General features: G+C 44.2%; 2 protein-coding genes across 6 annotated transcripts in view; one reads left to right on the forward strand and one right to left on the reverse strand.

Annotated features, from left to right (window-relative positions):
• The window catches only part of LOC137014874 (Fanconi anemia group A protein), a 35744-nt gene extending 28459 nt beyond the window's left edge, over window positions 1–7285 (forward strand). For 2 of the 4 annotated variants that reach the window (XM_067379390.1, XM_067379389.1), the window contains exons 35-42: window positions 1855–1970; window positions 3272–3410; window positions 3483–3545; window positions 3615–3717; window positions 3826–3901; window positions 3976–4099; window positions 4176–4259; window positions 7150–7285. In XM_067379390.1, the coding sequence (XP_067235491.1) occupies window positions 1855–1970; window positions 3272–3410; window positions 3483–3545; window positions 3615–3717; window positions 3826–3901; window positions 3976–4099; window positions 4176–4259; window positions 7150–7203 (759 nt within the window). In that variant the 3' untranslated portion in view covers window positions 7204–7285. Of the gene's footprint in view, window positions 1–1854; window positions 1971–3271; window positions 3411–3482; window positions 3718–3825; window positions 3902–3975; window positions 4100–4175; window positions 4260–7149 lie in introns of all 4 variants that reach the window. The other 2 variants (XM_067379387.1, XM_067379388.1) reach the window with 1 other exon arrangement.
• znf276 (zinc finger protein 276) lies at window positions 5614–14435 on the reverse strand. 2 transcript variants are annotated; one of them, XM_067379392.1, is made up of 11 exons: window positions 14171–14435; window positions 11792–12062; window positions 11444–11490; window positions 11106–11369; window positions 9676–9751; window positions 9517–9600; window positions 9276–9371; window positions 9087–9162; window positions 8897–9014; window positions 8635–8734; window positions 5614–8559 (listed from the first exon to the last, which is right to left on the reverse strand). In XM_067379392.1, exons 1-11 carry the CDS (start codon window positions 14247–14249, stop codon window positions 8292–8294), a joined length of 1479 nt encoding a protein of 492 aa, XP_067235493.1. In that variant the 5' UTR covers window positions 14250–14435; the 3' UTR covers window positions 5614–8291. The 2 variants fall into 2 exon arrangements, with proteins under 2 accessions (XP_067235493.1, XP_067235492.1); XM_067379391.1 differs by having other exon boundaries at window positions 5615–8559; window positions 11067–11369; window positions 14171–14434.
• Window positions 14436–14531: the final 96 nt, after the last annotated feature.

The raw sequence follows: 14531 nt of genomic DNA on the forward strand, positions 1-14531 counted from the left end.
CGTCTGGATGTCTGAGCGTGACTGTGTGTCTGTGAGGCCTCTGGATGTCTGAGCGTGACTGTGTGTCTGTGAGGCGTCTGGATGTCTGAGCGTGACTGTGTGTCTGTGAGGCGTCTGGATGTCTGAGCGTGACTGTGTGTCTGTGAGGCGTCTGGATGTCTGAGCGTGACTGTGTGTCTGTGAGGCGTCTGGATGTCTGAGCGTGACTGTGTGTCTGTGAGGCGTCTGGATGTCTGAGCGTGACTGTGTGTCTGTGAGGCGTCTGGATGTCTGAGCGTGACTGTGTGTCTGTGAGGCGTCTGGATGTCTGAGCGTGACTGTGTGTCTGTGAGGCGTCTGGATGTCTGAGCGTGACTGTGTGTCTGTGAGGCGTCTGGACGTCTGAGCGTGACTGTGTGTCTGTGAGGCGTCTGGACGTCTGAGCGTGACTGTGTGTCTGTGAGGCATCTGGATGTCTGAGCGTGACTGTGTGTCTGTGAGGCGTCTGGATGTCTGAGCGTGACTGTGTGTCTGTGAGGCGTCTGTGACTGTGTGTCTGTGAGGCGTCTGGATGTCTGAGCGTGACTGTGTGTCTGTGAGGCGTCTGGATGTCTGAGCGTGACTGTGTGTCTGTGAGGCATCTGGATGTCTGAGCGTGACTGTGTGTCTGTGAGGCGTCTGGATGTCTGAGCGTGACTGTGTGTCTGTGAGGCGTCTGGATGTCTGAGCGTGACTGTGTCTGTGAGGCGTCTGGACGTCTGAGCGTGACTGTGTGTCTGTGAGGCGTCTGGACGTCTGAGCGTGACTGTGTGTCTCTGAGGCGTCTGGATGTCTGAGCGTGACTGTGTGTCTGTGAGGCGTCTGGATGTCTGAGCGTGACTGTGTGTCTGTGAGGCGTCTGGATGTCTGAGCGTGACTGTGTGTCTGTGAGGTGTCTGGACGTCTGAGCGTGACTGTGTGTCTGTGAGGCATCTGGATGTCTGAGCGTGACTGTGTGTCTGTGAGGCGTCTGGATGTCTGAGCGTGACTGTGTGTCTGTGAGGCGTCTGTGACTGTGTGTCTGTGAGGCGTCTGGATGTCTGAGCGTGACTGTGTGTCTGTGAGGCGTCTGGATGTCTGAGCGTGACTGTGTCTGTGAGGCATCTGGATGTCTGAGCGTGACTGTGTGTCTGTGAGGCGTCTGGATGTCTGTGCGTGACTGTGTCTGTGAGGCATCTGGATGTCTGAGCGTGACTGTGTGTCTGTGAGGCGTCTGGATGTCTGTGCGTGACTGTGTCTGTGAGGCATCTGGATGTCTGAGCGTGACTGTGTGTCTGTGAGGCGTCTGGACGTCTGAGCGTGACTGTGTCTGTGAGGCATCTGGATGTCTGAGCGTGACTGTGTGTCTGTGAGGCGTCTGGATGTCTGAGCGTGACTGTGTGTCTGTGAGGCGTCTGGATGTCTGAGCGTGACTGTGTGTCTGTGAGGCATCTGGATGTCTGAGCGTGACTGTGTGTCTGTGAGGCGTCTGGATGTCTGAGCGTGACTGTGTGTCTGTGAGGCGTCTGGATGTCTGAGCGTGACTGTGTGTCTGTGAGGCGTCTGGATGTCTGAGCGTGACTGTGTGTCTGTGAGGCGTCTGGATGTCTGAGCGTGACTGTGTGTCTGTGAGGCGTCTGGACGTCTGAGCGTGACTGTGTGTCTGTGAGGCGTCTGGATGTCTGAGCGTGACTGTGTGTCTGTGAGGCGTCTGGATGTCTGTGCGTGACTGTGTGTCTGTGAGGCGTCTGGATGTCTGAGCGTGACTGTGTGTCTGTGAGGCGTCTGGATGTCTGTGCGTGACTGTGAGGCGTCTGGATGTCTGAGCGTGACTCTGTGTGTGTCTGTGTTGTGCAGCGTTGGTGGAGGCATCTGTCTGCGGCACTGAGCTCACAGTGGAAGCGTTTGACCAGACGAGACACACTGCCTCAACAGCTGCAGATGCTGGACGACAGTCACAGCTGGAGCTCACGGTGAAACACACATCTGCGTAACTTACTGTGTCCAATCAGAGAGTCTTTAATAAACTTCCAAAAGCTTTTTCAAAGTGAAAGTACGCATTCAACTGACTCACCGTTTCAGAGTAGCTCACAATCAATAAATAGTGCACATTTATGCCAGACGATTTTTTATGATCTATTGTTGATGAATTATGACGCCGTTTATATCAAACCTGCGAACTTGTAGCATTTCTAAACGGTGTAGCTGCGTTGTATACAGAGCTAACCAGGGTAACCGCTATATTTCTATTGTTTCATAAGTGCCATCTATTGCATCTTCATTCAACCAGTGGATCAAAAAGAAGCTTTCTGAAACTATGGTTGTTTAAATCATAATTTTTAGTCATTTTATAGTTAGAGGTCGACCGAAAGTGGACTTTACCGATAGTGATAACTAGGTTGAACCGTACTCGCTGATAACTGATTATTCACGGATAATTTTTTTTAAATGGATACTGGATAAAAACAAACATAACACTCCAAGTAAAACAGTGCTGAACTTTATTACAAATAACAGTACAGGACCATGAAAATGTGCTAAATTAAATGAATATTTACATATTAATTATATTAATAAATAATGAAGTAAATAAAAACATGCATTCAAAATGAAGCAAAAAGTAACACTTTAAAGATGTATTAGTAAATGTTGAAATTAAGAAACTAACAATGAACAATAATATCTATGCAAAGGCGAGAGCACTGAAATGACATAAATGTATATTACATGTATAGTCTCTCATTTTAGAACACTTGATGATTATCTAATCAAAATAACTAAATATGTACCGCAGTGCTGATAAGAAAGAACTGAAATCCGATGCGTTTCTGATTTGTTTACATGATTTAATCGGCTGCATGAACAGTTTGCTTTCTCACATCACTAGCTTAAAATATGCATCTTCGCTGGCTAATGTACTGCTCTGTATTCATACCGTTTCACTGTTTTAAATGCACCTCTGAAGTGTCAGCGCTCTCCGTACAGCGCTCAGCCTCACAAGGCATCAGTGATTCTGCCTCTAGAGGCCGCTCTTGTACTGCATGATGACAGAGGACCCTTCTTAGCCAATCCAGCCTCTCCATAATAGCTCTAGCAACATACACAACCCAGAACAACTATCGGCATGGATCCACCACAACATCAACACAACAAACTTACATTGTACCCAGCTATTATTTTATATAGTACATACTAGCTAAAGAGCTTAAAAGAGTCTTAAAAACCCTTAAATGTGATTTAAGATCCGCTCTGATTCGTCTTTGTGTTTGTATAGGCTGGTTCAGGGACTGGTGTCCGCTGCACCACCGGCTCCATCATGGCTGCTGGCCGCATCTCTGCACAGTTCTCTGAGGGGATCAGACAGTGAGATTCTGAAACGGGTTCTCAGACAGCTGGACGAGACAGACAGACAGGTCAGTTCAGTCACATGATCTCACGGGTCTACAGAGAGCTTCCTGTTCTGATGCTGTTCTTGTCTTCTGTAGGTTTCGCTTTTCCTGTTTCTCTACAGCGTCATAGAGCTCATCTCTGCTCACCTGAACGAACAGGTATCTCACACAACCCAGGCACATGCCCTCAGCAGGAACAGGACCGTCACTGATGATGTGTGTTTCCAGGCCGTGGCGTGTGTCAAGCGTGTCAGAGACGTGAGCGTCTGTCTCCTCACTCACCTCGTGCACGACTCTGATTGGCTGTGGCTGTTTGATCAGTCTGGATCAGGTGTGAACAAGTCCTGTCAGCCTTAATAAACAGTAATAAATAACAATCAAATATGAGACAGCTTGACGCTGTTTGTCTGTTGTGATTGGTTGGTTTCTTCTCTCATAGATCACAGACTGTCTCATTTCACGTCACATGTGGCGTCTCCTCAGATACTCAGACTGATGCCGTTTGCCTTCTACAGGTGAGAGGAAGCGCTCATGTTTCAGTCTAACGCTCGTGTGCATCTGCTGACGGCTTTCTGTGCTCATTTCCCAGCATTCTCACTGCGGTGGAGTCAGAGGTCCTGAAGCGAGCGATCCGGTCTCCTGGCTTCCTCTACAGTGCTGCCGTCTGCTACAGGGATCTCAATCGGCTCTTCATGAACGGCTCGCAGCAGCAGGTCAGACCAGCGTCCTGTGACGTCTCTTCACAGGTTCAGTCGTCTGTACGTCTCACGTGTGTCCTGTGTGTCTCAGGTCCTGCTGGAGGCCCGGCGACTTCTGATGAGCAGCATCTCTCTGAGCTCACGCAACTGTCTGACGCTCAGCCAGAGAAAACAGGTACACACACACACACACTTCTGATAATTCCACTGAAGATTTTCCTTCATGCTTGAGGTCACTCACCCTGGCTGGACGATCTTGTTTCAGAGACAGTAGTATTTACAGTAATGGAGCAGTTATACACTATTTTATTAGTTGGCAGGAGGTGTCTAGATAAAGTACTGCAGCTCACATCATAAACACCACCAGTGTCCATATTCCTGCAGGTAAAACACTTCTTCTTGGGTTAGTTATTGAGAAGCTGTCGGTTCACTCTTAATACTATGGGACCGTCTCAATGCCCACACTCATGGTCTTGGCCACTTGAGCCAACTTGTGTCCCTTTAAATGCAAATGAGCTGCTGCTCCAGAAGAGGGCGGGGCTTTAACAGCTCAACAATAGCAAAGCTGGAGAATCTCACGCAGCCAAAATGAGGAAAGTGTTCAGCCTTACATTGTTCAAACCGGAGTCGACACTGATGGAGAGACTCAGGAAGAAGTTACAACTTTTAGACGTTTCTGACTGGTTAGTGGATAAATTGATGTAGTTGCTGTGGAGTTGATTCAACTCATCCACTAGCATGTGCCGTCATGTTCAAGGGATAGTTCACCCAAAAATGAAAATGTGATGTTTATCTGTTTACCCCCAGGGCATCCAAGATGTAGGTGACTTTGTTTCTTCAGTCGAACACAAATGATGATTTTTAACTGCAACCGTTGCCGTCTGTCAGTCGTATAATGCATGTCAATGGGAACTTCATCTATAAGAGTCAAAAAACACACACAGACAAATCCAAATGAAACCCTGCGGCTCATGACGACACACTGATGTCCTAAGACACGAAACGATTTGTTTGTGTGAGAAACCCAACAGTATTTATATCATTTTTCACCTCTAATACACCACTATGTCCAACTGCCCTCCACATCTGGTGTGTGAGGTCTGAAAACACGCTCTGATGATGGTGATCTCTCGCACTCATTGAAGCAAAGCGCGAGACATCACTGCCGTCATCAGAGCGTGTTTTCAGACGTCACACACCAGATGTGGAGGGCAGTTGGACATAGTGGTGTATTAGAGGTGAAAAATGATATACTGCTCGGTTTCGTGTCTTAGGACATCAATGTGTCGTCACGAGCCGCAGGGTTTCATTTGGATTTGTCTGTGCGTGTTTTTTGACTCTTATAGATGAAGTTCCCATTGACATGCATTATATGACTGACAGACGGCAACGGTTGGAGTTAAAAATCATCATTTGTGTTCGACTGAAGAAACAAAGTCACCTACATCTTGGATGCCCTGGGGGTAAACAGATAAACATCACATTTTCATTTTTGGGTGAACTATCCCTTTAATCTTTTGTGCAAATTCAGCATTGAATTGACCCTCGTTTGTGAAGCAGTCCAGCGTAAAATGACGGCATGTCAGCAACACTCTACTACAACAACTCTTCCTCTTCTCTAAAGCGGCCCAACATGGCCCCGCCCCCTTTGTTGTAAATTTTGGGGTTTGTGATGTCACTAACCCAGGAAGAAGCTTGTTGTAGTTTCTACCAGCCATTTGTTGTAGTCCCTAAACAGAGATTTCTGTAAAAGATAACATCTCCTTTGCATTGAACTTTGAGCGTCGTAACTTTACAGATGTTTATGATCAAACAGCAACATTACACACTAACTAAAGTTTAAAAGTCAAAATCATAATCAAGGACCCCTTTAAATTTTCATCCAGTAACATTGATTACTGAACAGACCTTTAGAAGATTGTTTTGCAGTATTGAAGATCTAAATGTGTAAATAAAGCTCTGTAAGCACTTGTACGACACTGTTTTAAGTGTGTCCCATCAGGTGAACGGTTCTAGACACTTGTGGCATTTGCACACTTTGGATATATGTTGTGCAAAGAGCATGTGTGTGTGTGTATTGGGACTGACCAGCGCAATTTAGAAACTGCAATATGGCGGATAATGAAAGAGCTGGTTGGTAAAGTCACCACAGCTGCTGTTAGATGCTTGCTTGGGGCGCAGTTACTTTTCAAAGTAATGCATTACAACATTGCGTTACTCCCTAAAAATGTAATTGCATTACTTAGTTACTTTTTATGGAAATGTTGCGTTACTTTTGAGTCATTAAAAATGTTACTAATTGCGTTACTTGGTTACTTTTCCATTTGTTTTTATAAGAAAAAAAGTGTTATTTTTGGTAAATGCAAAGGCCCTTTCAAACCCAGAGTGAAATGAAGGAAATGCAAATTCACGTCTGTACAGTAGAGGATGCAGCTCAAACAAACCTTTCAGCTGTGCTGCCATTCTGGACTGCAGAAGAATAGGACACAGGAGAAGAAGCAAATGAGTAAATGTACGCTCACATTTAGTCTAGAATAACCATCATGTTCACACAGCGCCTCTGCACTTACTCTCGATTTCTCAGCATGGGCACAGGAGAGCTGCCAGTCAGTACATGGGTAAATAAAGTACATTGCATTACTTATTTAAAAAAGTAACTCAGATATTTTGGTGCAAATTTAAAAGTAATGTGTTGCTTTACTAGTTACTTGAAAAAAAGTAATCTGATTAAGTAACTCGCGTTACTTGTAATGCATTAGCCCAACATCTCTCATTTGGAAGTGTTTGAATTAACTTTGAAAGGGACTTTCTGGAGAAATCATTTCTGATATCTTTGACATGCAAAACTGCAGAAAACCAGCAAAGTGTTTGCAATCAGTGCATATTAAACATTTTTCATAAAGATAGGTGGCTGGAAACCTTTGAACACGTACAACTGAATGTATTTGTTTATTATGGACACATTAAAACACAAACCCTATAACAAGCCGCTTCATACGTGACGGTTAATGATGAATCAGTGCAGATCTGAGTGTTTGTTCCTGATGTGTGTGTTTCTCCCACAGCTGTGCTCAGAATACGAGCAGCTGGACGCAGAGATATCAGCGGCGCTCACATGAGAAACGACGACCGGTGCCGGATGGGATTCTTCATGTTATGACGGGACTGTGTTTGACTGAGAGTAACAATAAACCATGATGAGCTCTCACTGCTGTCTGTCCTGAGCTCTGCTCCAAACTCCAGTGAGCTGCTGCTGCAGAGAGACCCACCAATCAGCTGCCAGTGACGCAGTGAAGCCACGCCCACCACACCTCCCGCTCCAGACCACAGCAGCTCACAGTGACGGACATCACCCGGCTTTTGCTGCTAGTTGTCTAGATGTATTTCATATCCTTAATGCGCTACACACAAGCAATTATATTGTAAGTTAATATTCAACTTTTTAATATAATAAAATATGTATATAAATCAAATTTTAGAATATGTAAAGCTTCTTAAAATTAAGGAGCATAGTCTCCTCATGTTCAGCAGAGAAGTGAATCACAAACTCTGGATCAAACCCTGAGATTACGGAGCGTTTATAGTGAGCGCTGTGAACCGGCCAACACTAAACCTGCTCACTTCCTGCCACAGGTTTTGCTGCATGTGTGGCTTTGGCTCAGTGTTCTTCAGTTTACATGAATCCCTGCTCAAACTAGAGTGATTCCACTGGCCGTCGCTCTCAGCTGACACGCTAAACAGCTGCATATGCAATGATTTATGTCATTCACGTCAGCTGGTTCTTTGACGGCACACCAGATCTGATTGAGCCATCTTGGTGGGTAAATGCATTTCCCTCGCCTTGCAGAGGCTTGTAACTCCAACGGGAATGGGATGCATGCGTTTAGATGTTGGTCAGATGTCCAGATATTGGATATGTATCAGATTTAAAGCCACATTTGGAAGTGGCTCAGAACGGATATGGAAAAATCAGATCTTGTGTTTAAAAACAACATTATATCTGTGCCAGATGTGAGCAAACCTGTTAACTTAAAAGGTACCCTAACAAAGCAGCTCAGTGTGGTTTGGAAGAGAGCCCTGAGCAGGTGCTGACGGGACATTTACACACATGTGACGAGCTCGAGATCATTCACAGGCCTGTTCCAGCGTTTCTGGATGCGTCTCTGATCACGCGCTCATCTGAAGAGAGGTCGTGTCCGGATCCGCTCTATACGGGGTGGTCCGTCAGGCCGTCCAGCACACAGCTGATGTCAGGTGGGCGCGGGTCCGTCTGAGCCGGATCCTGCGGCGCGGGAACACTGCCGCCCTGCATGAGAGGATGAACCATAGACATGTGCACGTTCAGATTGTGCGCCTTCTCGAAGCGCTTGCTGCATATCACGCAGGCGAACTCCAGGTCGGCCTCGGCCTTGTGCTTGGTCATGTGGTACTTGAGGGACGCCCGCTGCCGGCACTGGAAGCCACACACCTCGCACCTGAAACACACAGACAGACGGCGACGGTGAATGACACGTGATGCAGCGGAGAGCCTCTGAGCGGCTGATACTCACTGCAGCGGTTTGGCTCCGGAGTGACGCATCTGATGAACGGACAGATGTTTCCTCTGCTTGAACGTCTGGCCGCACTGGTCACAGATGTAGTTCCTCACCTCTGGGGACGGGAGCCATAAACACAGACAACTTCATATACAAAAAAGATGGAAATCATATTCTTTTCTGTGACACTTCAATGGCATTTATCGATGACATCCCTTCAGCTCTTCACAAACATCCTGTTACTGATTTTGTCACTGGCAGAATGGCGCGCTGTTACCTGTGTGAATGAGCTTGACGTGTCTCTGCAGGTATCTGTCGATCATGAAGACCTTGTTGCAGCCGGGATGTGGACAGGGTCTCTCCCGCACCTCCTCGTGATGCTCCTTGATGTGTTTCTGCAGCGGGACACATTCAGTGAGATCAGCTCATAAGGTCAGTGGACATGTGCTTCAGGTGAGCGTCCGTACCTTCATGCCGTCGGCTCCTCTGTACACGGCCGTGCAGCCCTGATGAGGACACTTGTAGATGGTGGGCAGCTCCTCTCTATGATAAAAACATTTACAGTGTGAATCTGTACACAAAATGTGCCAACTGACCAATCACAATCAAGGATCCCAGAGCGCAGTGTAATGAAACAATATTAAGCGTCGTTTTACCGCTCTGCCTTGATGCTGTTCTTCCAGCCAGGCTTTGGTCCAGGTTTCCTCCTGGCTTTGGGCTCCAGAGTCTTGGTCTCTTTCCTCTTTGAAGAACTGACACAATGAAAGAGTGTGAGATATTTCAGTTCTGCCTGTTTTAATCGGTCTTTATTCAGTGCACACTAGTGAGCGAGTGCTTCACCTCACATGATCATTTGAGGGTTTTAGCAGCTGAACTCTGAGCTGGTGTAAGTTTTACCGTTTGTCAGGGTTCAAATCGGAGCTGTCTTCAGATGAGCCGCTCTTCCTCCTGTCCTCACACTCCTCGTCACTCAACATGTTCCTGAAAACACAATCCCATGCTTCACTAACAGATCTCATGGGTGTTCTTGGGCTGTTGAGGAGCATCTGCGTTTACCTGTCTGAGAGGTCACTGTCCGCATCGTCTCCGTCCATGAGCAGCGGAGCGGCCGTCTCCTCACAGGACCGCGCGTCTGAAACATGCAGAAAATACTGCATTTTTGTGTCTTTTTGAACACATGATCCTATGCAGCCTCAAAGGCACTTATTTATTTGACCAGTAACAAGTTATGTAAATGTAAAAGTGTCATATATTTAAAGTTAGATATGGTGTGCCACAGGGCTCGATGTTGGGTCCGCTGCTGTTCTTCCTGTAAAAGTTTACTAATACAAAAGAGGCATGGAGTTTATTTTCATTGTTAAAGTTATCAAATTGGACAGATAGTAGGGCTGGGTATTGACACAATTTTCACTATTCGATTTGATTATTATTCACATGCTTTCGATTCAGCTTATTTTGGATGTAGTATTTCAGTTTCAGTACATGGCAAATTTTCTAGAGGAAAAAAAATCTCTCAACTAATGCTGTAAACTACACAGAGTCAGCTGGTGCTACTGTAATATTATTGAAGGTTAAATTAACTTATTTATATACAAACACTTAAATTACACTCAATGATGTTTTTATAATAAATAAAGTTTAGAATTACATAATCATATTTCTACTCCAATTCATTTTTTTTAATATATAAACATTTAAATCACACCTGATTTCTTCAAACATGCATTAAATATTAAAGAACATTAAAAATGATAATGAAAATGTAACGGTGCATAACTATATTAATCAGAACGTTGCTTTCTAGCTGACTAATGAGTTTATGGTCACTGAATGTGTTTTTCTGAGGTAAATGTGACGTCACGTGACATTGAAGCTGTTTTATTGAGGTTGAAGCACTGATTGAGCGATTACACGAGACATGATACGGATTTCAGTAAGTTGTACTGTATATTTTAACATACCTTCAGATGTTCATGTTTATTTCGCTGTAACTGGTATTAAAGCGGAGGAGAGGATGATCACATGCTTCTCTTTAACTGAGGCGCTAAAGCGATCCGTCACGCCACATTAAACAGCCCCAAAATGGTATTTATTCTTTGAATCTCATAATAAGATGGACGTCATTTGAAATCTGCGACTTTGCTTCATATCAAAAGTAACAAAGATTATTGTGATTTATTGGAGGGGAGGAGCTACATATTCTGCTCATTCATCCACTGAAAACAGACTAGACTAATCGATTCTTGGGATTTAAGAATCAATATCGGTTCGTAAAAATGAGAATTGATTAAAATCAAGAAATTTATATTTTTCACCCAAAAAACAAACCCAAAAATTAATCAATAACCATTTCATGAGTCTTTGCGCTCATTTGAAGAGTCAGCTCATCTGAATCTTTTGTTCAGACTAAACGGTTTGTTTTATGAACAGGTGTTTCGGCGCCTCACCTGGCGTCCCGCTGTGATTGTGAGGCGCAGCGGCTTCACCTGATCTCGCTGTGTGCACGCTGTTACTTCTCCACTGCTCGCTGTTCGCTTTAGCCGTGTCGTCACGTTGAGTCTCGGCCGTTGGTCTGGTGTCCATCACGTAACTGTGACCGTCCACACATGCCCACACCAGCTTCAGAGCGCCTCTGCACTGGCCCTCCAGCACCTCCTGCAGGTCGGGGCAGGAACGGCAGCCCTCCGCGTGACTGTGCGTCCACGACACCAGACTGTGCAGACAGCTTCTGTCTGACGTGATGTGTGAGCCTGGCCAACACAAGAGCAGTGAGACGACAGGACACACGGCAACGACTCGCACACGTCTGTGAACACACACTTACGGAATAAAGCCATGTCTTCCTGAGAGGACGGGCGCTCGGTGCTGCTCCTGAAGGAGACCACAGGATCGTTCCGTCACCATGACATCGAAATTGTGATGAAAATTTGAATATGAAAATAATAGGGAACAATTTCACAATTCAAAACATCTTGATGTTTTTTTGAGGCATAGTTCACCCAAAAATGAATTAACAGTTGATGTGACCCTTTCACTTCAACAGTATTTTTGTGTATTTGGGTCCATCAACTGTTTGTTTTCCGACATTCTTTAAATTTCTTCTTCATAAATGATGACAGAATGAGCATTTTTAGGTGAACTGTCCCGTTAGGTCGTTGGTGAGTGCAGTCACCTGTCTCTGGCGAGGGGCGTCAGGTTGACCCTGTTCCTGAAGTCCAGCAGGATGCTGTGGCACTTGTAGAACTGGGCGTGGCAGCTGTTGCAGATGAACTGGGATAGGGCGGGATCTCGCTCCATAGGGACCCCGAGGAGCTGCTGGAAGTCGGAGCAGAAGAGCGGATAGACGCCGCACGACTCGTCCTGCAGCTGCGCGAACGCCTGCCGCAGCCGCCGCGTGGAGAACTTCCCGTGACACAGCCGACAGAAGCCCGTGCTCATCCGGCCTGTGGGAGGACAGAGAGGTCAGAGGTCAGCGTCATCAAACCAGACACACTTTCAGCTTCATCAAATAGTTCTTGTTGGAGGTCAACTTGAAATTAAATCAACTGAAACTAAATAAAAATGCGACCAGGTGGAGAATATTACTTTAAATGAGCAACGAATAATAGTCTTAACCTGTCAATTATGTGTGTATATTTGAATAAAAATCAAGTTTTTATGAAAATGTGCTTTTAAATGTTTGTCTCAACTTTATTTGACTGTTTTATATCTGAAGTATTAGAAATCTTTGGGGATCTTCTGTTCATTTCAGTGTTTGTAACAGGGTTCTTGTATAGTTTGTATATTTGATAGAGATTTTTCCTTACGAAATACTGACACCTGAAATATTAATTATCAATTATAATCAGCAATATACTGGATTTAGACATTTGTATTGCTGATAAATGTCGTTTAATTTATGGTGTTTTTTAGCAGGTATTTTTTAATGAGAAAATGTTTGAATAAAACATTGAAAGGAAAAAAAAAGAAAAAAAAAAAAAAACAGTATAAGTTATGGTTATTTATATTTAATAGTTAAACACAGGGTTAATAAACGAATCAGACTGGATAGATTTATCTTTGTTTTATCGTTAGGTTAATTGACCAATCAATAAACAGTTGATGGATTAACCGACAGAGAAACTGCTAGTAGCAGATGGGTTGCCAAATCCAGTTTTCACACAGAGGCAGGAGGTTACCCTAAACCGATCTTTTTTTTTTCCTCGTCGCAAAAAATATGTGTCCACACGAAAGCACTGAAACGACTCAAAACGATGTAGTATACGTGCCAGACCATTATGTGGCGCTGTAATTCTGCCACAGAGATAGACTTAAAACAGCAAATAAGACGTGGAGCATGAGCATAAACCTTGTATTTTGATGTCGAGCTGCATGATTAATCGTGAAAAGATCTCGATCTCGATTCAAACACCCACGTGATCTCATTTCTAATGACATCGATTTCGGATGAAAGTAATAGTGAACCAGACAATATTGTTATTTCTGTGTTACAAATACACTGATGATCACTGAAGTACTGAGATAAAGGTTTATAGTTCGGATATAAACACTGAAGTCACTACGTTAGCAATCAAAACGCCTTTTAAAACTAATTTGGCACTTCAAATAACTGTTTTATTGATTACATCGTTGCGCCACTAGGTGGCGACAAGTGACTGTTAGAAATGTACTTGACATTGAATGATTCGTTCACAAACACTGATTCATCCAGTGAAGTAGCTATGAGTGAGTCATTGAATCATTCACTCAAAATCATTTTTATAATTAAATGAAATATTTTTAATAGACTGCAGCAATTAATATTTTGTCCTCTAATATATAATGTTAGTTGTCTGTTCAGATTCGTGGGAGAATCATGATCTCTATTTGAAACGAACAACAAATCGTGATTCTCATTATATCCAGAATCGTGCAGCTCTAATGTCAAAATCTCCGTGTTCAGGTTTGACTGTAGTCAAATTAATGCAAAAACTGACACTTCAAATTAACATTTCAAACTAATAAAAATGTAAATCTTGACAAAAAGTAGTCTTTTACTTAAAAACATAAGTATATGCCTAAAAACACTAGAAAACGTCTAACTCTTTGTCTATACAGACATCTAGTGGTTACACCATGTCATTACAGATGTTTTTCTTTTTTTACTCCCACCAGATGGCGCTAATCTACCTTCAAAAAACTTGATTTTAAAGGCATGGTCTCTATTTTAACATGAAATACTGCTTTAATTGAAGAGTAAAGAAGAAAACAATAGTTAATAAACTAGAAAATTAGAATCGTATTTTCAATGGGAAAAAATTGATTATAATTATGGCAAAAATATTAATTAGTACCATGAAATTCTGTCGAAGTTGAGAATAACAGCGACTGTAATGTGTTTTGATATGAGGAGAGGGTCATGCTATTTTTGTCACACAGATGTGAGAATGAGACAAAACTGCATCCTCCAATCAGTTAACATGATATATTTAGATGTCCAGTTGTGTAGATGTCCATTAATGCTGCTGAAACATGTGAATGATAAACCGCAGTCATAACATCATCATCTCACCGGTGTCCGCGTCACGTGAGTCCGCTGCGCGTGCATCAGTCCTCGCGCGTTTACTCGCTCTGCTCCTCCTCTTCATCATCTTCTTCAGTATTTGCTCTGGTTATGAGTGGCACACGTCAATCATCTCATCGGCGGCTCGCGGCGCGCGCTCTGCAAGCGGGAGTTATGAAGATTCGCCCTCAATAAATATCATTTATGAACGCGCACACATGATATGATCCAATGTTTCATGAAAACACGACGGAGCATGACACGACCGGAAGCGCTCTGCTGCTGTCTGTCAACAGGAGAGGCGGATGTGACGTCTCCGTGCAGGAACAGCGCCACAGCACCGCTCGCGGCCGCCAAGAGAACTGCAGCA

Source organism: Chanodichthys erythropterus, chromosome 24 (genome assembly GCF_024489055.1).
Source record: "Chanodichthys erythropterus isolate Z2021 chromosome 24, ASM2448905v1, whole genome shotgun sequence".
Lineage (NCBI taxonomy): Eukaryota > Metazoa > Chordata > Actinopteri > Cypriniformes > Xenocyprididae > Chanodichthys > Chanodichthys erythropterus.